This window comes from Raphanus sativus, chromosome 9 (genome assembly GCF_000801105.2).
Source record: "Raphanus sativus cultivar WK10039 chromosome 9, ASM80110v3, whole genome shotgun sequence".
NCBI classification, from domain to species: domain Eukaryota; kingdom Viridiplantae; phylum Streptophyta; class Magnoliopsida; order Brassicales; family Brassicaceae; genus Raphanus; species Raphanus sativus.
Genome location: NC_079519.1, coordinates 18,230,713 through 18,252,770, shown reverse-complemented (window position 1 = coordinate 18,252,770; position 22,058 = coordinate 18,230,713). Strand labels below are relative to the sequence as shown.

The 22,058-nt window shown below is 33.6% G+C and overlaps 1 protein-coding gene and 1 long non-coding RNA gene across 4 annotated transcripts; one reads left to right on the top strand and one right to left on the bottom strand.

The window, feature by feature from the left end:
- Positions 1-11,446: 11,446 nt before the first annotated feature.
- Positions 11,447-12,586, top strand: LOC108857191 (uncharacterized). The gene is made up of 2 exons (XR_001950321.2): positions 11,447-11,546; positions 12,332-12,586. It is a non-coding gene; the product is annotated as an uncharacterized LOC108857191 (long non-coding RNA).
- A 9-nt stretch (positions 12,587-12,595) lies between these two features.
- On the bottom strand, positions 12,596-14,046 carry LOC130494675 (uncharacterized). 3 transcript variants are annotated; one of them, XM_056994060.1, is made up of 3 exons: positions 13,316-13,945; positions 13,007-13,138; positions 12,596-12,753 (listed from the first exon to the last, which is right to left on the bottom strand). In XM_056994060.1, exons 1-3 carry the CDS (start codon positions 13,445-13,447, stop codon positions 12,742-12,744), a joined length of 276 nt encoding a protein of 91 aa, XP_056850040.1. In that variant the 5' UTR covers positions 13,448-13,945; the 3' UTR covers positions 12,596-12,741. The 3 variants fall into 3 exon arrangements, 2 of the variants coding, with proteins under 2 accessions (XP_056850040.1, XP_056850039.1); XM_056994059.1 differs by lacking the exon at positions 12,596-12,753 and adding an exon at positions 12,829-12,889 and having other exon boundaries at positions 13,316-13,946; XR_008938603.1 differs by lacking the exon at positions 12,596-12,753 and having other exon boundaries at positions 12,829-13,149; positions 13,316-14,046.
- Between the last annotated feature and the right edge of the window lie 8,012 nt (positions 14,047-22,058).

The following is a 22,058-nucleotide window of genomic DNA, read 5'->3' as shown; positions in this document are numbered from 1 at the left end:
CAGTCTTCATTTCCAACTGCCCTATCAAGACGACATTGAACTCGTCCAGCTCTTGTTCTTCCTGCCCATGATAAGGAGTTCCCAACAAAAGGAAATTCTATCATTCCGCAACCTGCCAGCATGTTTTTAAACGGTAAGAATGAGGAGTCCGACCGCTTCTTGCCTCCTTTCTTCTCTTGGTTACTTGTTATCTCGTTGAAATCTCCCAAGAGAAGCCATGCTCCAGTTCTGGTCGCGCTCATCCGGAGTAACCTTTCCCAGACATTTTCTCGGTATTCAATCACCGGATCTCCATACACAAAAGTAATAAATACTTTTTGTCCTTCCACCTGTGCTTCTATGTCAATCATACGGTTATTAGAGAAATTAACCACCACATCAGAAGCACCCATATAAAACAAAGCAAGTCCACCGCTGCGCCCGACTGGGTCCACGGTGAACAAATGATCATAACCAAACTCATGCATAAAGTCTTGCAAAAAGGAAAAATTATTTTTTGTTTCAGAAAGAAAAAGAAAAGTAGGATGAAAACAGCGATGCAACTCTCTCAGGTGTTGCTTGGTCAAGTAGGCTCCGGCCCATTGACAGTTCCATGCAATTGCACTCATATTCTCTTATTGGGTGGTTTCTGGGACACCACCGAACCTGGGAGAGACACTGGTTTGCTGCTGTTTAAGGCAGACGGGAACACCTCAGTACGAGGGACTTGCTTAGCTGCTTGACGTCCAGTCGTGGAGGTCCGAGGGATCTTCATCCCCTTGGTTTTCGGAGATAGCCGTCCTCGGGCAGCTAGTTTCTGTGATGCAGCAGTGCCCTTAGTGTCGGGGCTTCTTGGAGTTATCTTCTTTACTCCTGTTTTTTCATGAACTTTGAGATGACCCTTCTTTGCCTATTGGTCCTTACTGTCGTCTTTGAGTGTAGTGTTCTGATGTTGAAGATCCTTGCTCTTTTTTCCTTCTGGTCCAAGATTTCTTGATGGCTCCTTCCTCCCAAGCTGAGCGATCACTTCAATCTGCTCATTCTCTGACCCTTCTTCCACTGCTTGTGTTTCAGGCACGACTATATCATCATCCAGTAAGTCGTCATCATCAACCATCTCGTCGGTCATACCAATCTCATTATAATAGTCAACCATCTTATTAAATTTGCCTTCCTCCATTGACGTATCTTCATCATCCTGAGCCTTCCTTGTGTCAGACGTTTTATCATGTTTTGATGCTTTTGCCGCCTCAGTTTGAGGGATTAAAGCCACATCAGAATTTGTGTCCCTTCTTCCTGCTTGGCTCTGGTTCGTCTTTAGCTGATTGCAGTCTGTTTCTCTAATGTCGTGGACACCCTCTTCTCGTTCTCTGATCACTAGAGGAGACTCCGTAATGACCCTTATCTGAAGAGCTCTTTCATCATCTGTTACCTTAGCTTTACCTTTTATACGTCTTCTTCTCTCTTCCTCTGTTTCTGGTATTTCAATCCCCTCTGGTTCACGAACAGAGGGTCGTTCAGAAGGTCGTTCAGAAGCCCGTTCAGAGACTGGTTCTGCTGATTTCTGCACCGGTCTCCACTCCCTCCCCTCCTGTGTGTCTTTGTGTCGAGGTTTCAGGTGAAAGGTCCCCTGCTCTCTGTCCCGGTGACGATTTGTGTATCTCCCGTGGCCAAAGTTATCAGACACTTTTCTCTGTGAGTCCGAAGGTGATCCATTTCTCCTGTTACTGTCTCCTGTTTCAGATCTCCTATAGGATTGGTCCCGAGAGTATCCGTACGAGCTTCTGGTTCTCCATTCAAGTGGAGCCTTCTGTTCTTCCGTCCTGTACGATCTCTCATCTCTCCTATTATTATAAGGATGGTATCTCGCCCGATCTCGGGGATAGCTTCCAACATTTGTGTTGTCCAGTCTTTTCCATACATTCTTGGACAATAGAGTCTGTTTTTCAGAGATCGAAAGTCGGAGGTTTTGTTTTTCCGTAAGCGGGTCCTTCCTTGGTGATTTTATCTGGTATCGGCTTCCACTCTCCTGCTGATAAAATCTGCGATTCCTCTCTTGCGGTGAGGGAGATCACCTTTCAATGTGGGATTTTTGGAGTGAGAAGGCTTCTTTGTTTGCGATCTCTTATTTCTCTTTAGCTTTCAGTCTGGCCACCCTATTATATTCACGTTGCTCCTCGTTCAGTTCCGGACAAGTACCTTCCTCATGGGAGATGTGCCTACACGTGAAACAGTAGCGATGCAAGTCTTCGTATTTAAGGGTAACCGTAACAACATCTCCATTATCAAATCCAATTTCCTCTCCAAGTGAATAGGTTCATCCCCGTTAATGGATACCCTCAGACAGTTCCTTTGGACGTCAACTTTATCTGCGTTCCCGAGAGCTTTCCCAATACTCCAGAAGGTTCCTTTTTTTTTGTAGTGACTTGGGATCCCTTCCACTTCAACCCAAAAGGTCATATGACTAGGAAAGTCCTCTCTGATTGTTGGGATCCATCTCTCAAGGGAAAAACTCCACTTGTTGAAGTGACAAGGTCTCTTAAGCAACACCTTTTGTAGATCCTCTTCTGTAAAAATCAAGTTGAAACTTATTGTTCCCGAGATTAGTTCCTCTGACTCTTCCTTCCACATCCCATATGCGACGTCTCGGCATATGTTTTAGGAGAGCATCAACGCTTCTTCCGTCTTTATGGAACATCCTTCCAACCAGAGTGAGTTTAAAATTTTCAGTAAGATCTGAGTAGTCAAAAGCCGGAACTTTTATGATCTCTGCTTCGTCTTGTTGGCGTTTTCGTACATATCGTGAGCTATCGCCCCTGTATCTAGATCCATTGAACTGTGACATGACTGAGTATAAACCACAAGACCACCCTATTCAGGGGAAACAATCCAACCACAGCCCTTTTCAATATTCCGTGAGAAGGACGTAAGCGTCAAGGCAATTGTATGGTAACAGAAACACTGCAATACACAGGACACCGGTGATGAGAGGAGTGTACGATAGTCTCCCTCTCCTTTCCGATCAGATGATCTCTCAGAAACGATCCAGGATGATGAGATTCGATGAGATCCAAAATCGTCTTCCCAATCGCCCTAAACCCTAGCGGCGGCGTGGAGAGAGCTATACAAAGATCAATTGTTTGTTTGGCAAATTACTCATGTATGTCAAAATCCGAAGATGGCAACACGAATAATCAATACACAGAACTCTATGACTAAAGACAGTACTTGGAATTTGGAAATGACGGAAGCAATAACATCTAACAATTATTAAGTCAATATTGTTGAAACACTGGACTTTTTAATTGTTTGAAAATTACATTAAAGCAGTTTTATTAATGTTCGTGGATTTAACTTGTTGCTTCGATCTCCAGAAGCATGCCTCTCTTAAACTCCACGTAAGGATGCGCTATTGGCATTTCATCTGACTTTGTTTTCCACCTACCGTACCAAATTTTCATGAAGGTTAATAAGTAGAGGTGTCAAACATCAAGATCTACATCAACTACACGATAAAACACGTGTTTGCAACACATTTATCAATCAGTGAAGTAAAAACCATGCAAAGTCAATTTAAAAAATCAAAAGTTGATGAGATTTTTCGAAATTTAAATGGTATAATACATGTCAAAACCCCAAAAGTTAAATAGATGATTATGTCTGATAACGCATAGTCCAATTAATTAGTCAAAATAAAGGAGATTGATTTAGATTGAGACTTACCTATAAGAGAGGACAAGATGATGAAGGAAAAAAGCAACTTGGAGTTTTCCAAGTTCACCACCAGGACATACTCTTATTCCTCCTCCGAAAGCCGTCGTTTTCTTATTCATCTTCGCCTTATCCTCAGAGCCGTGCCTACAGTGCAATGAAAAAGACATTTGCCCTAGGCTCCCAAATAATATATAAATTTAGGGCCTCATTTCACAACTGTTCTTCTATGGTATAGTGGTTAAGATTTTTTGTAGGAGGATGTCACCGAAAGTTCGAACCATAAACTTTGCTTCTCTTTTTTTTCTATAGTTATTACCTAAAGCTCACATGATTTATAATATACATTTTAAAGCTTATTTAGATTTTTTTTTGCGAAGCATTGTTTTCTAGGATTTTGATTTGTTTTATTTTACAAAATTTTCTGTATGTAGAATAAATTTTTTTTTTGTGTTTAAAAAAGATGACAAAAGAAAGAAAGAACTTATTAACTCTGCTGCGTAACCTACCTTTCTAATGATTTGGAATATATATTTTTAAAAGTTTCCTTAGATTTTTTTTTTGCCACAAATTGTTTCTATGATTTTTATTTGTTTAGAGTTTATAAAAAATGTGTATGCAGAGAGAAAAACATTTATGTGAGAGATTTTTTCTATTGTTTTTTTTAATTATGTATTTTCTGAATTTAACTTATGGGTGTTACTGTTAACTTAAAATTATAAGATTAAATGCTTTAAAAAAAATTTGGCCTTAGGCCTCCTAAAGTGTTCGCACGGCACTGCTTATCCTATTTATATAGTTTTCATAAAAAAAAGAAGCTTTCTTATTTCCATTCTTTTCCCTTCTCATTTGAATGTATCCATTTTCAAATATTTTACTTACGGTCCATCTCATGGGGTTGAATTCAAAAGGATTCTCATGGAGAGATTGATAAAGATGTACTGCTGTGAAAATAGGAAACACCTTCCATCCCTTTGGAATCACATATTCTGCATTTCGAGCATATTATATTGACATTAATTTACTGGAAATTTTGCTTCTAAATACTAAATAGTACAAGTTTTATATATAACTAGATCTTGACCCGCGCTTTGGAAGCGCGGAATATTTTACGATGAAAAATTTCACTAATAACTTAACAAATATTTTGTTAACTTTTAAAGAGTGTGTATTTAAATATTTTTGTATTTAAATCAGTGTTTTTAAATTCAACCCGATTGTGATTATACCGGTTAATCCGGAGATCTAACAATTCAATTTAGTTTTTTAAAATATTCATATTAAAAAGTCATTAAAACCCGAGACTAACCGATTGAACTGATGGATGACCGATACGTAATCTAATTTGATTGAAATTGTGATATTTTCATAATTTGTAATCTTATAATCCAAATTTTAAAGTTCATTATTTTGTAATCTATGAAATTATGACGTTTCTACAAAATTTTAAAGAGAAAATGATGTATATAAAATAACTAAGATTAATTATTGTATTGTTTGGAAACATTGATAGTAGTATATAAAATATATTGTTTGGAAACATTGATAGTAGTATAAAGAAATAAGTATATTGTTTGGAAACATGGATAGTAGTATAAAGAAAGGAACATTAGGGATTTAATATAGGTTTAACTATAAAGTATAAATGTGTATTTAATTTAAAAACTTACAAAATAAATATTAGGTCCAACATAATGTTTATGTTTTAATAAGATAGATGATCGAAAATAACACTAACCTTTGAATTTAATATCATGGGTAGCTTTTCTATGTACCGTCTTGACAATATTTCTACATCGCAGCGCTTCAGACATGACCTGTAAATTTGAACCAGTTAACTTCATGACGTAAGTGTATATATAAAATCAACATATTCAGAAAAATAGAATAAAGACACTCTGAATATAATCCTCCAATTGTAACTTGTACAGTAGTATAGATTTTTTCTGTTTTGTTAACTTGATCACCAAAATAGTTTTGAACCCAAAAACATACGCAAATAATAGAAGGAATCGGCTTATAGAAATGGAACCATACACATTGGGTGAATTTCATCTTCTGATAATCTTCCCAGTTCAAGAGTTCTCCATCTCCTACTTGGCTCTAATGGCTTCATGTTCTTTCTGCACACTTTCACATAAATATATTATACACGTAGATATATATATAGAAGTAGAAGGTAGATAAGAATTAAACCTTGAGTTTTTGTAGGAGACTTGGAGACTTAGCAAGAAAATAGACAACCAAGGAAATAAGACTTGCACTCGTTTCAAAGCCGACTTCGAACCATACCACCGAAGCTTCAGCTGCAAGAGAACATTTTACATAAAACAATATCTTTGCTAGAAACTATATATAACAACACCAAACTGTTAATTATCATACCTCGACTCTGTCAAACATGTCATCAACTATCAACGGCTTGCCATTGTAGTAAGCATTCTTCGCCTAAAATTCATTTATAAAAAAAACTCACCTCACTACACAACCATAGAGACAAATATCAAGAAAGAAAGAGAGTTGAGTAGGGCCTATTTGGCGGTAAAGAGCTTCTAGAGTTTCTTTCTTGCGGAATCAATCGGACCGACGAAGATACAATATTTTTGGAGGCTGCTACCATTGTCATTTTTCTTTTAAAAGAGAAGAATAGTTGTGTTGCTTGAACTCGACACTGAACTCTATATATATAAAGTGAGGGTGAAGAGTATTAATGACGCCAAGAATATTACTTGCGAGACTTGCGCAAGTAATCACTATTATTAAGGTATGTTAATAAAATTAAGTTCGTTTAAGGAAAGATATTAAATTTGTAGTGTTATAAAATGATTATGCATATGATATGATGTGAGACTTGCGCAAATAATCACTATTAGTAAGGTATGTTAATAAAAATAAGTTTCGTTTAAGGAAATATATTAAACTTGTAGTGTCATAATTAATGAGATTAACAATTAATACACGTATTTATTATTATTCTTACGCAAGTTATAAATAATGAGATTAGCAATTAATACACGTATTTATTATTATTCTTGCGCAAGTTATAATTAATGAGATTAGCAATTAATACACATATTTATTATTATTTTTGCGCAAGTATAATTAATGAGATTAGCAATTAATACACATATTTATTATTATTCTTGCGCAAGTTATAATTAATGAGATTAGCAATTAATACACGTATTTATTATTATTCTTGCGCAAGTTATAATTAATGAGATTAGCAATTAGTGTTACTTTCCTATTAGCATCTCGACCACAAAAATAAATAAAAAAAAAATTTCAAAAAATCAACCAATAGAATCGCTAGATTTCGGCTGAGAAGTCCTGTATGAGCGACATGTGGCAAATGTACTTCTCTTTTAATATATAGGAGGATTAATACATCCGCCAGTCAACATTGTGTAAGAACTCATTGTTATATCAAAACTAAAAAGTACAATATGAACGAACTTCATCAAAGACTCAAGACTTCGATTGGGGATTTGACTTTTAGAAATTGTGAAAGCTTTAAGTCAATCCTAAAGTCTTTAAAGTTAATTATATGCCTTTCTAAAGTCTTAAAAATCATCCTTAAATATCTCAAAGCCAACATAACTGTTTGTACATATTGTGAATTGGTTTCTTAAAATTCCAATTTATGATTTTTATTTCTAAAACCACGATTTTCAAAGCCAACTTTTATTAACAGTCAGAATACTAAAAGCCAACTTTTATAAACAGGCAAATTTTTTAACAATCACCCCCCCCCCCCCCCCCCAATTGCTAGCGTGGCAGTAGATGGTATATTATAAAACGTTGCTGAGTTCTCATATTAAGCAAATCATAAACAGTCATAAAACCAAAAAAGAAAAATACTTGTATTTGATAAGATTTGTGTTTGGGATTAGGCTTATGTTTATTCCTAGGGAATAATCAAATAATTAGATACTGTATGAATTAGGAAATACTGCAAAAGTACTTTTTGAATGATTTAATGTATTAAACTAGATTTTGACCCGCGCTTTGTAAGCGCGGATATCTTATGATGAATTTTTTATTAATAGATTAATAATTTTTTTGTTAGTTTGTAAGAATTTTTTGTATTTCAAATATTTTTGCAGTTAAATCAGTACTTTTAAATACGACATTGACCCGTGGTCAAACCAGATCCGATCATTCGATTTATCTTTTAAGAAATATCCATATTTAGAATGTGTAGAAACCACTGAAACCCAATATTAATCGATTGAACTAATGGATGACCGATATGTAGTCCAAATAGATTTAAATTGTTATAGTTTCATAATTTATTATTTTTATTCCAAGTTTTAAGGTTCGATGTTTAGCAATTTTATGAAATTATGACGTTTCCACCAAACTTTTATAGCAAAAATGATAGATATTAAATAATAAAAAACTATAAATATGTCTTGATCATATTAATATTTTTTATATAATTTAATACAACTAACATTTCTATAATTATCTTGTGTAATTTATCTTTTTAATTATTTGGGTCATTGTATAATCGGTTTAAATTTGTTATTTACAACTAGTGTTAAGAATTTTTCTTAAGAAAATATATCTTCTTAACGTTTTGCATAGGTATTTTTTATTATTTATTGCAAAATGTAGTTATTTTCACGTATAGTGTTTATATAAATATATTTTATGTAATGATTATGTTACTTTTCTAAATGATATAAACATTATTTAGAAAAAAAAATCCGTTAATTAAATGATTTGCAATTTATTGAAATGTTTTTGTAGTATCTAAACCTGTAAAATTATAATTTTGGTTTATTTAGTTGTTTTTTATAATTATTATCGATATGATAAAACTATTAGAATTGTATTTTAGGAATTTTTGTTTACCTTTTTTACTTAGTTTTTTTAACAACCTTTTTGCTTAGTTAGTTATTTAACTATTAGAATTAATCAAACAAATGTTTTTATATTAGAATCATATTTTGTAGAATTGATATATTAGAATTGATATATTTTTTATTGAAAAAGATTTTAGAATTGATATATTAGAATCATATTTTTAAAAATAATTTCTAAACCATTGAAAGAAAAAAAGTTCTAAACCACTGGCCCAATATAAACTATTTATCAGTTTATATGTTCTATACATGTACTCTAAACCTTTACGAATTCGATTAGGATAACTTTTGGAAGATATGCTTTTTTAAAAAAAGTTTTCCATACTGATATAGACTCGTTGCTATCCTAAAAATTCAAATACTAACCACCCATCATGAACCTTGCAGATTAGTACCTTCAACACTCAATTCTTTTCAGTTTTCACCAAACCTTCTAGAGAGCTAAAGTTAGTGTCTATGACGCCACCAAGAGCTCCCTTTGGTTGCTCTCCATGACCTTGCTGTAATATGTTACAAACACAGACTATTAAGCACAGAACAATAATGGAAAGATACATAAAGAGACTACAAAGTACAAACTCACGTTGACAGCAGGAAGGTTCTTCCAGAAATGAGTGGTCACATAACTTGTACATTAGAAATAAAGCTAATGGCTTTCATTCTTTAGCACCAGTCACACACAAAAAAAAATTATTCTCCATTGCTTCACGTGAAAACATCAAAAACAGAGATAAAACCCAAAACTTTTGCTCCATTTTTTTGGGTTTCCTTAAACTAACAATCATATATATATATATATATATATATATATATCTGGTTCTGAACTCAAGACTCAGCAGCCTTGAGTATCTCCTAAGCCAGCTTTCATTACTAATCAAAATTTGAATCCGCTCTAAAAGAGATTCCTTCTTAAAATCAGACTATACTCACTACAACTAAACTAATCATCAAAACCAGATTTCTCTACTAACTCGAGTACTTTACAACTAAACTTCTAACTGAGCTTGATGGATCAAAAGACTGTAACTTTTATATTTACCTATTCTGGTATTCTGCAACTGGAAGCATCTCCTTGTTCACAACCAACATAACACAACAGAGCCGGGATAAAAAATTAAAAGAAATTCAAAACGCCTCCACTGTTTAACTGTATGCCATTCTGCAACTTGACGTCAGTGGCAGCATCTCCTTGTTCACAGCCTAATCCAGCTACTCAAGGGAATTGTTGTAATTAGTGGATGATGCTTCTGGTGATGCATCTACATAATCTCGACGCTATTGATGGCTCCAACGTCTTGTAATCGTAGTTAAGATCAGGAAGCGTAAAGGTCTGGATTCTTAGGAAACCCAGAAATCTCGAAGACGTTTCCTTAAGCTGTCTAGGGATTTCTACTCTCTACTGAACAAATAGCCATTGTTGATAAATGATGAGATGCACAAACACATAAGAACTAATTGGAAAAAAACATGTATCAATCCCAAAAACAAAATCGTGTATGAATTAGGTTAAATAATAGAATTGGCAATATGAGATGAAGTATGTTGACATTAATTCAGACGAATAGTATAGGAATTAGATGATAATTGTACCCTTAATAGAAATCATATACATTGTTAATAAGAGAGATATGAAGCGTGTGTGTTATATATTTAGTCACAACATCTTTAATAGGTCCAAAAATAATATGCCATGGTAATTTTAAATAGGACTCTATTTTAATAGATTAGATACAGGAAAAGTAATTTTTCTATGTATAGGGCAAATCTCTCAAATAGCATTTTTTAAGTTTTTGTCACAAAATAGCACTCAAAAAATAAAATGACCAAAATAGCACTTTCTTGTTTTGAAAATTTTAATATTGTTTTTTATTTTTAAAAATTTGAACACATTCCTAAAATCCCACCCCCTAACTCTTAGATTAATTAACCCAAAAGTTATAAATGCATATTTACCATTCAATACAACTTCTTTTAGTCATTTTCTTCCTTATGATGATATTTTTGTGACAAAAACTTGTTTTGTGCTATTTTAGGCTTTTTCTCATCTTAGATCTTTCATGTCTTTGTCTCTCCGTCAATAATGTTGTCAGTGGATCTGCATGTCTAATGATTCTCCGTAATGAAATGAGGGTTTGAAACTCTGATTTATCCGATAGAGCTGCTCTTCTTGTCGAGGAGGAGAAGTCACATTAAGGGTCTCCCAAAACCTAAACAAACGAACCTCGACAGTATCATTACAGCGATCGGCTTTCAAGTCAGGGATTAGACGTAGGAGGTTTCCATCCCTGTACTGTGGTTCTCTAAGAATTAGAATAATTGATAGGGTGAAAACGATGCATATCAATGATAAAAACTCCAGTATTTATAACTGTAGAATCAAAATCATGAAGGACATATGGGTTGTATTGACATCGATGTAGTGGAAGGTGTATATCAATGACGTTAATGAAAAAGTTAATTACTTTGATTGAATGCTGCCTAAACCGTTACGCCGGCGACTGTTGAGAGAAGGTGGGGTGAACATCGATCGTCACAACAACGACGCCTCCTACTCGGAAAATGATTGATCTGAGCCATTTGAGATGCATTCATGCTTAGGTCCAAATAAGCCCAAATAATAGAGCCCAAATGTATTTCAGATACTTTTCGAGAATAGAAAAGCTAGACGACACGTGACACAAAACCCCATTCTCTCCAGAGTGATGTGGCAGCGGGAGAAGGTAGAAAATGCAACTTTATATATAGAGACTAGTGGTTGGTCCGCCCTACGGGCGGGGTATACAATTTTATGAAAATATATTTATGAAGCATTTTAAACTGAAAAAGTTTTTTAAATTTTATGAAGCATTTTTTAAAAATATATTCTAAAATCTATATTATCTCTTCGTTCTGGACAGGAGCGAGAAGCCACTCGACTTTGTTGGGAGCTCTCTCTGTCGGTATTACCACTGCACTCGGTCAGTGACTCGAACCCAGCGGAAAAGAGTAAGAACATTTTGAGAATCCCGACACCATAATAAAATACTACCCTCAGGGGCAAACTAACAATATGTTTAGCTGACATATGTATAATGTTGGGTTGGCCTGTGGGGGCATTCCTAGAATTTAGATTCTTTTTTTTTTCATGTTTGATTAAGGTGTTGTCGTTCTTTTATCTTAATGTGAGGTTGATTATATTTCTGCGTTTGAGATGCAGAGTTGTTTTTTTATTTATGTACCTTTAATGTTGAGCTTTATGTGTTTGTTTGTGAGTCCATCTTATAATGATGTGTTTATTTAATTGTATATTGGTCAAATAAGGTCTGAATATACGACCTGCTTAGCAGTGGGGGTGGAGAATAGGGCATGTCAAAATTTGATGTCTTGGATCCGTTTGTGTGAAGTTGATTTCCATTGTATTGTATTTAGGGGCATATAATTGGTGACTGGGTCAGGGCATGTAAGTGTCGGGTTGAAGGGGATGATAGCTTCAGCGCTGCCGTTAGTGGTAGTTGCTGACTTGGTTGTAGTTGGGATATTGTTTGTGGCTAGCTTTTTTTTTAACTTAGGGAACATGGTTGGTGCATGATCATACTTGAGATTTACCATTGTTTTATAGGAAGTGTATTCGTGTCAACATGAAAATAATTAAAAGTTAGTCTAATGATATCTACTTTGTTTTTTATTTGTCAAACATGTAAGGTAAATGTTGAACAACTGTTTTGGTAAATGTAAGGTAAATGTTGAACATTTGTCAAACAACTGTTTTTTATTTGTCAAACATGTTTTAGGTGGAAGAGTGCCTGGAGGTTGGAAACGGGTGCTTAGTAGCCACTGTCAAATATTTATCAAACTCATACAACTGAGTTTTAAATATAGTAGAACTCTGTTCTATCTTCCATTGGCATGTTTATGAGTTACTGTATTTATTCTCTATGATGAGGTTAGAAAACATGTTAACCGAGTATGATTATGTTCTTTCTTGACATGTACACACAAAAAAATAGAAAGTATATTCATAATGAAATTCAACATATGATTATAAATGTGTCAGGGACTGACGGGTCTAAAATTAAAAATTTACATTGAGGGAATCTGGTTGTTTTGGTACCAGAGTATTCTGAGAAAGCGAAGTATCTTGAACAGAGATGATCTCATCATCTTTCTCACATCTCGAGTACTCGTTTAGGATATCTCTGCTTCATTCAAATATCTAGTGATAGTGACATGGAAAACTTCATGATAATCTTATATCAAATTATAACCGTATCTTGAACAGGGATGATCATAATCTCTTACAAAAAAACATCATTTAAAATGTCACAAAAGAGTTTTCCAAGTCTCCAAATCTACACAACTCTCATGTGTCAGACAGATCATAACATTAGATTCATAGGTTACTTTAATGATGTTACTGATCAATCGAAAGAGATTTAAAATAATAGAATGAGAGTGATTATGCTTACATGATGAACACTATATGGTTGAAGATTAAGCCTATCTATAACTGATATCGTAGAGCCACTTCTCGTTCTCTTTCCAGCATCTGCTACCTCTGGATTTGCTTCCCTCCCGACCAAGCGTCTCCAAGTAGATTCCTATTTGAAAGCTAAATAGCATTGTCGAGCACAGAATACAGAGAAATAAAATGTTATTACAGATCAAACACGGATTAAGACCACTGAGTCAAAGCCATGCTTTCACATTTTTGTTCTTTAGTTCCTAAGCAGAAGAGATCAAACAATCCATGGAAGTGGAAAGGATTAATACTTTACCTGCAACGTCAGAGATTTAGTCGCCTGCTTGGTCCTTGGCGTCTCTGTTTCTTCATCTTCTTGTAGCAGCCTAGATCCGCCATTGTTTGTGGTGTTAAGCTGATTCATACACGTTATACACGTCAGCATCATGAGCCTGAGTTCAAAGCCTGAGATCAAAGCAAAAAAGAAACAGTTTTTAGGGTTAATTTCGCATTAACTGTCTCTCTCTAGCTCTATTCTGTTTTATTCTCCTTCGCCCTTCAGAAGCTTTTTAGAGAATGAATGAAAATACAGTCTTTAGCCTATTTCGAACATCAATACAACCATGACTTCAACTCTGAGCAATGAAATTGGGAATTCACAATGATTAGAGGGTTTCACTGAGAAATAACAGAAGCTCTGATTTGGGAAAACTAAAAGGTTATCGCTCTGGCTCGCACACCATCTATATATACTCAGTGAAGCTGAGAAAAACAGTAAGTAAAACTGCATTCAATAGGAAGGAGTGGGATGAGCGAGATTTCTGGATTAATTGTACGAAGGGTTACGTCGAGTTTGGCAAAGAAGGGGATTCGTAAAGTTTCTACTTTCCATTGTCAACATTGAATACAAATAAAAATCATAACAATTTTGGGCCAGTGTGAGGAAAAGTTAAAACCTAATGAATTTCAGAAAATTAAGAGCAAAGCCCATTTGACATAAGTGATCGAGAAAACAACTTTTGATGATTAATGAATGTGCTACGTGGAGTGTTTTACCCCATGCTAGAATGATGATGTGGAGAGCTGAGCAGCCAGACAAGGCAACTTTATATATATAGATACTTGTATTATTTCCCTACTGTGTACGGGTAAATAAAATGATAAATTTATTATGTTAAAATGTATAATTTGTAGCAAATTTTATTTTCTGATTCATGGTTATAGCATTTTCCTATATTTTCTTAAACGGACAAAGTGATTAATGATATATCTTTTCAAATTCACTTAATCACTTTAAATATTTAATTCAGTTACTTGGTTGCAAGGTTTGTTTCATCATTATGCTTATATATGCAGAAGCCAACACGTGTATCATGTATGTAACTATATATACACACTCCTGACAGATGTGATTAAATTAAGTTGATATTTAGTTTAAACAAAAAAAAAACTCAGATTTCAGCTCTATCGTAGAATTGATATATATTTTTTCTATAAACTAGGATCGGTCCGCCCTACGGGCGGGATGGTAATTTGAAAATAATTTAAATAATTAGAATAAATATTTTTGATTTTTGTTTAATATTTGTTTTTATTTTAAAATGTTTTGTTCTATATTAGTATGAAACATTATTTTATTGATTGTTATTTTTATGCAGTTTCATTCTCATTATAATTAACTAAATTTTTTTAAAAATTAGTAAGATTGTTTATTTGAGATTTTATTCTGTTTTAGTTTTAATGGTGTAGAATTGTTGATTTATTTGTTTAATTTGAAGTTATCTAGTTTTATTCATTCTCTTACATTATTTTATACTGTGTGTCTTTTATTCGATTCTATAACTATATATTTTATTTTTATACAGTTGTGGATCTATTTTTATAGTTTTCTTATTCTTGACATAACTTAACATTACTTTTTATATAAAAACATTAATTTTTATTTTTTATATTTATTCTTTATTTCTGTATTTTATTCTAATTTTCCTTTAAAAATATTGATTATCTATTAATTTATTTTATTGTGGTCTTAATTTCCTAGAAACTTTTTAATCTATTATGTATTATTATTTGGTTGTATTTTCTTTTATTTTTTTAATTTTCTAATCTTGAGCTTCGTGATAAAGTGGTAGAATCATTTCATAAGCTTTGTGCTTTTTATATGCATTTGATAAAACGTTTAGACACAATATTTCTAAAAAAAATGTTTTTATTCCTTTTCTGAAGTGTATGTATTTTAGATGAAATTATATATTGTGCGCTAAAATAATTTTACACTGATGATTTTTTTTGTTAGATTGTAATTAAACTATTGACTAAAAAGGACTTTTGGGTTGTTAAACATTTTATTAATAATTTTAGTTAATAGAATAAGATGATAAGGAATATAGAGTGTTTAATACATTTCTAAAAATTAAAATGTCAAATTTTTAGACAACTTATTTTGATGAGGTTCACATGAGTAGAGAGGGTTAAACCACATCCCCTATATATTAAAGGAGAATCATTTTTAAGGCTTTCCTTAAACGATTTTGGTGAGAATGCATGAGAAGGCTCCATTACACGTGTCACTCTGTGAGCGATTTTAAGAAAAACGGATCATTAGATTCTTTGCTTTCTTTCCTTATTTGCTTCCATGACAAGAAACGTAACCATTTTTTTTCATGCTCGAACTGTTTCTGTTTACATTCGTTTTGCATAGCGTTGACATTAAACGAGAACAAACAACCTCAATTACAACTTATAATTTGAATCCCCATCTCAGCATGTGGATAAAGATCGTACCAAACTCACCACCACGAACCAAAAAAAACACTTAGAAGCATTTCCTGTCGACAATGGATGGACCCGAGTCATCGTTCTCTCCCTTTGAGTCTTACCGTGTTCTGTCGCGGGTTCTTCACCCGAGATCGATGAAGCATCATTTAGCGTAGACGAGGAGGACAAAAGTTAGTGAGAACATACAACTGGCTGGAACTCCAGTTGCGAACGCCAAACTCGGATGAGGTTGCCGTTTGCAAACATGGAGAGCTAAGGGATGAGCAAACAGGGAGAGTTAAGGGATGAGCAGAAACATAGTAGTAACTATGGAAGATTGTAAGAGAGAAGGAAAAGATTTGATACGTTAACGAAGAAGAAACTCTTATAAGCTTGGCATGGTGACTCCCGGAGCCGAGTCTAAGGACAGAGCTACTCCTGAACAAGTTGCCTCCTACACCCTTAAGCTCCTCCGCAACAGAATCCCTCCAGCCGTCCCTAGAATCATGGCAAACTCTATTGGATTTCAAAATGAGTTTCTTTTCTTTTTTAATTTAATGAGGAAAACCTAGATCTTGGTTGCTTGAGGTAAAAGTTAAGTTGGTTGTGTTTTTTTTATGCATAGATATCGGAGAACATATTAGTAGGGACACGAGCATAAAAGTATCGGAGAACATAGATACCATAGATGTCGTCCATCGAACGTTAGTATTAGTAGGGACACGAGCATAAATTAGTCCTATACATGTTATTTTTCTCTTGGTTGAAGATTTGTCAAATTTACATCATTATAAAAATGACATAAACTCAAGTATTATTATATTTCATTATATGAAATTCTTGTGTCTACGTTACGTGAATTGATATAACATATTCAAACTAAAACAGGACACGAAACTACCACAATGCGTGAATACTACGTGTCTCTCTCGGCCACCGAAGGTAACCATCGTTGACTGTGGGGTGAGTGCAAGTGTCTTCGTCGACAACGCCGCTTACCGGACTTTCCTACACTCCAAATTCAACGCCACCGCAATTGATATGGAAAGCGCCGCCGTTGCTCTTATCTGCCACCAGCAAGCCCTCCCTTTCGTCGTCATCCGTTCCCTATCCGATCTTGCTGGCGGTGGCTCCGACGTTTCCAACGAGGCCGACTTGTTTGGTAGCCTCGCCACGCAAAACTCGGTCTATGTTCTCGTGAAGTTCGTTGGTTTGTTACCTACACACAAAAGCAAGACTAACTCATAATAATAAGATTGGATGTGTATTTTCATAAAAGTTCGCGCAACCTAAAACAACAAGATGTATCTGCCTTTTTCAATAATAAGACATTCAGACACTTTTATTTTATTTATATTGAATTCTTTAGAATTATTTTTGATTGCATAATAAGTTTGTTTCGTAAATATACAAGGAATTTAAAAGAAAAATCAAAAACATGGCAGAGTACGCATTGGCCAAACTGAAATAGTTTTTTATCAAGATCATGGTCTATAAATCCGGAGGACAGTCTGAATTGAAGGCAACGTTGAACCTGAACGCGATGAACCAGGCACCAAACCCGTGGCACGTGTCCTTCTCCTACGCACGTGCTCTGCAGAACACTTGTCTGAAAACATGGGGAGGCAGAGCTGAGAACGTGAACGCATCTCAGATGATGTAGCGGAAGCTTCTAGGGATAGAACTAGATCCATTTATTTCAAGAATACACGAATCTAGGGTTTGTGAATACTCTTCACAGTGCTTAATTAAAAGCTCTTAGGGGTTGTGAATACTCTTCACAGTGGTTTATAAAAACCTCTTTAGGGTTTGAGAATACTCTTCTCAGTGGTTTATCAAAACCTCTTCTGGAAAACTCCTTTTATTAATCAAATCATCAAAAAACTGAATACAACCATAGAGTGTAAAAGACTATATATAAGAAAACCATAAAACCCTAAGATATTAAGATAATTATCAAAAACCTTAATTAAATAAATAATAATATATTTGGAAATATTCCAAATATTTATCTGCATCATTCTCTCCGGGTTGGAGAAGATTCGTCCTCGAATCTTGATCGTAGTCTTTGAATCCAATACGTTTTCCAATAAAAACTCTTCCTCGAATCTTCAGTATCATGTTTTGCACGAGTTTTGTACGGATCTGTTTGTAACTTGAAGAATTTTCATAAATCCGTTTTTGCACAAATTTTGCACGCATCTGATTATCAAGATTCTTCACAAAATCTTCATAAATATTATTTCGCCCTAATTTTGCACGGCTCTGATTTTCAAAGTATTCGTCTTTGAAGACAAAATCAATAACTTGAACTTCATCTTCATACACGTCATAGATCGGATTACCATAGATCTCTCGATAGATCTTATGGTTCTCTTCTCTCTCAACAAAAGGACTTTCGCCCCGGATAAGATAGATGCTAATACTCACCATGACATTCAGAATCGTTCTTCGATTGAGAAACCAAAAAGACGCGGCTCTGATACCAACTGATGTAGCGGAAGCTTCTAGGGATAGAACTAGATCCGTTTATTTCAAGAATACACGAATCTAGGGTTTGTGAATACTCTTCACAGTGCTTTTTTTTTTTTTTTTTTTTGAACACCACTCTTCACAGTGCTTAATTAAAAGCTCTTAGGGGTTGTGAATACTCTTCAAAGTGGTTTATAAAAACCTCTTTAGGGTTTGAGAATACTCTTCTCAGTGGTTTATCAAAACCTCTTCTGGAAAACTCCTTTTATTAATCAAATTATCAAAAAACTGAATACAACCATAGAGTCTAAAAGACTATATATAAGAAAACCATAAAACCCTAAGATATTAAATTAGAATACTTGGAATATTTCCAAGTATTTTATTATTTATTTTGTTAGTTATATTAAATTAGATAATTACCTTTTTTGTATTTTCTATATTTTAGTGGTTTTCCTATTTTAGTTAAAATTAGGGTTTTCTAGATTTATGAATTTATTATAAATAGGCATTCAAGCCTACAGTTGTATTCAGACTTTGATAATTAATAAACGAGCTTTTGCTTTATACCTTAAAAGAGATTTGATTTAATTCATCTTCTTTGAGTTGCCTTGTTATTGATTTGATTAAATTCATCAATACAGGAAGTTGGTCTCAAGACGCTATCGAAAGAAACTCTTGATTGATCCAAGAACAGGTCTCTAGAACCCTAAAAGTTCTTTGATCGACCGTTCACCCTATCGTCCGCTGCATCAGTTGGTATCAGAGCTTTGTCTCTTTGGTTTCTTAATCAAAGAACGATTATGGATGTCATGGTGAATGCGAACATCTATCCTATGCAGGACGAAAGTCCTTTTGTTGAGAGAGAAGAAAACTTTGAGATCTATCGAGAGATCTACGGTGATCTGATCTACGACGTCTACGAAGATGATGTCTGTGTTGTCGACTTTGTCTTCAGTGAAGATTCTTTTACAAATTTCGTTTGTGCAAATATAGGGCAGGACGAGATCCGTGCAAAATTAGTGGAGGACAAGTTTTGTGCAAAATTCGTGCAGAACGAGTTCCGTGCGAATTTCAGGCAAAGTCAGAAGATCAAGCTTTGTGCAAATTTCGGATTTCAAGATACATATCTAAAGATTTCAACTACAAAAAATCGATTCAAGATTCGAGGACGAATCTTCTTCAACCCAGAGAGAATGATGCAGATAAATACTTGGAATATTTCCAAATATTTTATTATTTATTTTGTTAATTATATTAAATTAGATAATTACCTTTTTTGTATTTTCTATATTTTAGTGGTTTTCCTATTTTAGTTAAAATTAGGGTTTTCTAGATTTATGAATTTATTATAAATAGGCATTCAAGCCTACAGTTGTATTCAGACTTTGATAATTAATAAACGATCTTTTGCTTTATACCTTAAAAGAGATTTGATTTAATTCATCTTCTTTGAGTTGCCTTGTTATTGATTTGATTAAATTCATCAATACAGGAAGTTGGTCTCAAGACGCTATCGAAAGAAACTCTTTATTGATCCAAGAACAGGTCTCTAGAACCTTAAAAGTTCTTTGATCGACCGTTCACCCTATCGTCCGCTGCATCATCAGACCACTCTCTTGGCTCAAGCCAAGGCCAATTCATTGGCTCAGCTCGGAAAATACACCGGAGAAGGTGAGTCTTAAGAGGCTAATGAGGGTATGTTCGTCAAAGGCTACACCTACTGAAGACAACAATGTTGAAGAGGTCAACGAAGCAAGTGTTTTGACTTACATTTGTTTTTGAGTTTGGTTTGGTTATCATGTCAAAACACTTATATATTTTCTCTGCTTAAATTTGCATTAGCTACTCTTTTTAATATATTGAAGTTATCTTATCTTGAATCTTTGCTCATTTAAACTTGAAAATTATTCTCTAGAAATAGTCCACGATAAAATGATGTGAGATCCCACTTCGCCACCTCTTCTCTTCGTACTATACGTTTACATTAAACTAGACACTCATTTCTTAAAAAAATGTTACCATCGGTTGCTTACATAATTGGTTTGATTTGCACAGCTCTAACTCTAACTACATAATGCATCATCAATTATCATAAAGAAAAAGTAAATATAATTTTGAAATCTACATATAGAAAGACATATATGAATAATACTAATGGGTTTCATTCCATTCTTGGCAGTAAGTTGTATATATTTTTCCTTATAGGGAGAGTTTGTGAATATATTTCTTTTTCTCGAAAGGATTTTTATAAAAATAAAAATATATTTAGAAGAAACAGGAAATAAATAAATAGTTCAGAATTTCAGGTGTGAGCTCTTTCCTTTAAACTAAGAGATAGTGCACAAAAAAGGCAACAAGCCTTTCTTCTTTCGTCAACAATAAAAACATGGCTTACACCACCAGAGCAGACCCTGCAAAAAAAAAAGAGAAGAAAACGTGACCTTCCCATCCATGTAGAGAGAGAGAGAGAGAGAGAGAGAGAGAGAGAGAGAGAGAGAGAGAGAGAGAAAGAGAGAGAGAGGGAGAGAGAGAGAGATTTAGTGTTTAGGCTATACCCAAAAGTTTACAGTTTAGTGTTTAGGATTTACCCAAGGGTTTAGGGTATATCCAAGAATCTAGGGTTTAGTGTTTGGATTTTTACCCAAGGATTTAAGCTTTGTCCAAAGGTTTAGGGTATAGTGTTTGGTGTTTATGATTTAATTTTTTCTGACGGTTTTAAAATTGTTAAAAAAATTTCATGTTTTGGCAGCTACTAATATTTTTCATTTATTTTAAAAACTTCACAAATTATTATTATTTTATTTATTATATTTTAAAAAATTTGTACATTAATTGGCAAACTATGATTAGTTGGTAATTCACCCAAGAAAAATTCATGATAAAATATTAAAGTAGAAAACATTCCCATATAAATCAAAATGGTGGTATTTAAAAGATAATCAATAAATTAAAAAAATATTTACATTTTTATATTTTTCAAAAAAAAAGGTTTAGGATGAAGGGGATACCAAGAGAGAGAGAGATAGAGAGAGAGATTTAGTGTTTAGGGTATACCCAAGGGTTTACAGTTTAATGTGTAGGATTTACCCAAGGGTTTAGGGTATATCCAAGAATTTATGGTTTAGTGTTTGGATTTTTACCCAAGGGTTTAAGTTTTGTCCAAGGGTTTAGGGTATAGTGTTTAGTGTTTATGATTTACTCTTTTGTGACGGTTTTAAAATTATTAAAAAAATTTCATCTTTTGGCAATTACTAATATTTTTCATTTATTTTAAAAACTTAACATTAATTATTATTATTTTATTTATTATATTTTAAATAACTGTATATTAATTGGCAAACTATGATTAGTTGGTAATTCACCAAAAAAATCATGATAAAATTTTAAATTAGGAAACATTCCCATATAGATCAAAATTGTGGTAGTTAAAAGATAATCGATGAATTAAAAGAATGTTTACATTTTTATATTTTTCAAAAAAAAAAGGTTTACGATGAGGGGGATACCGAGAGAGAGAGAGAGATTTAGTGTTTAGGGTATATCCAAGAATTTAGGGTTTAGTGTTTGGATTTTTACCCATGGGTTTAAGCTTTGTCCATGGGTTTAGGGTATAGTGTTTAGTGTTTATGATTTAATTTTTTGTGACGGTTTTAAAATTGTTAAAAAAATTTCATCTTTTTGCAGCTAATAATATTTTTCTTTTATTTTAAAAACTTAACACAAATTATTATTATTTTATATATTATATTTTTAAAAAATTGTACATTAATTGGCAAACTATGATTAGTTGGTAATTCACCCAAGAAAAATTCATGATAAAATATTAA

What these genes read in the sequence shown, in the direction of transcription:
- LOC130494675 (XM_056994059.1), bottom strand. Translation starts at nt 13,447, where the DNA reads ATGATGCTGACGTGTATAACGTGTATGAATCAGCTTAACACCACAAAC. An exon ending in CTAAATCTCTGACGTTGCAG is followed by an intron (nt 13,139 to 13,315) that starts GTAAAGTATTAA and finishes GCTTTCAAATAG; the next exon opens with GAATCTACTTGGAGACGCTT. An exon ending in AACCATATAGTGTTCATCAT is followed by an intron (nt 12,890 to 13,006) that starts GTAAGCATAATC and finishes AGAGTTGTGTAG; the next exon opens with ATTTGGAGACTTGGAAAACT.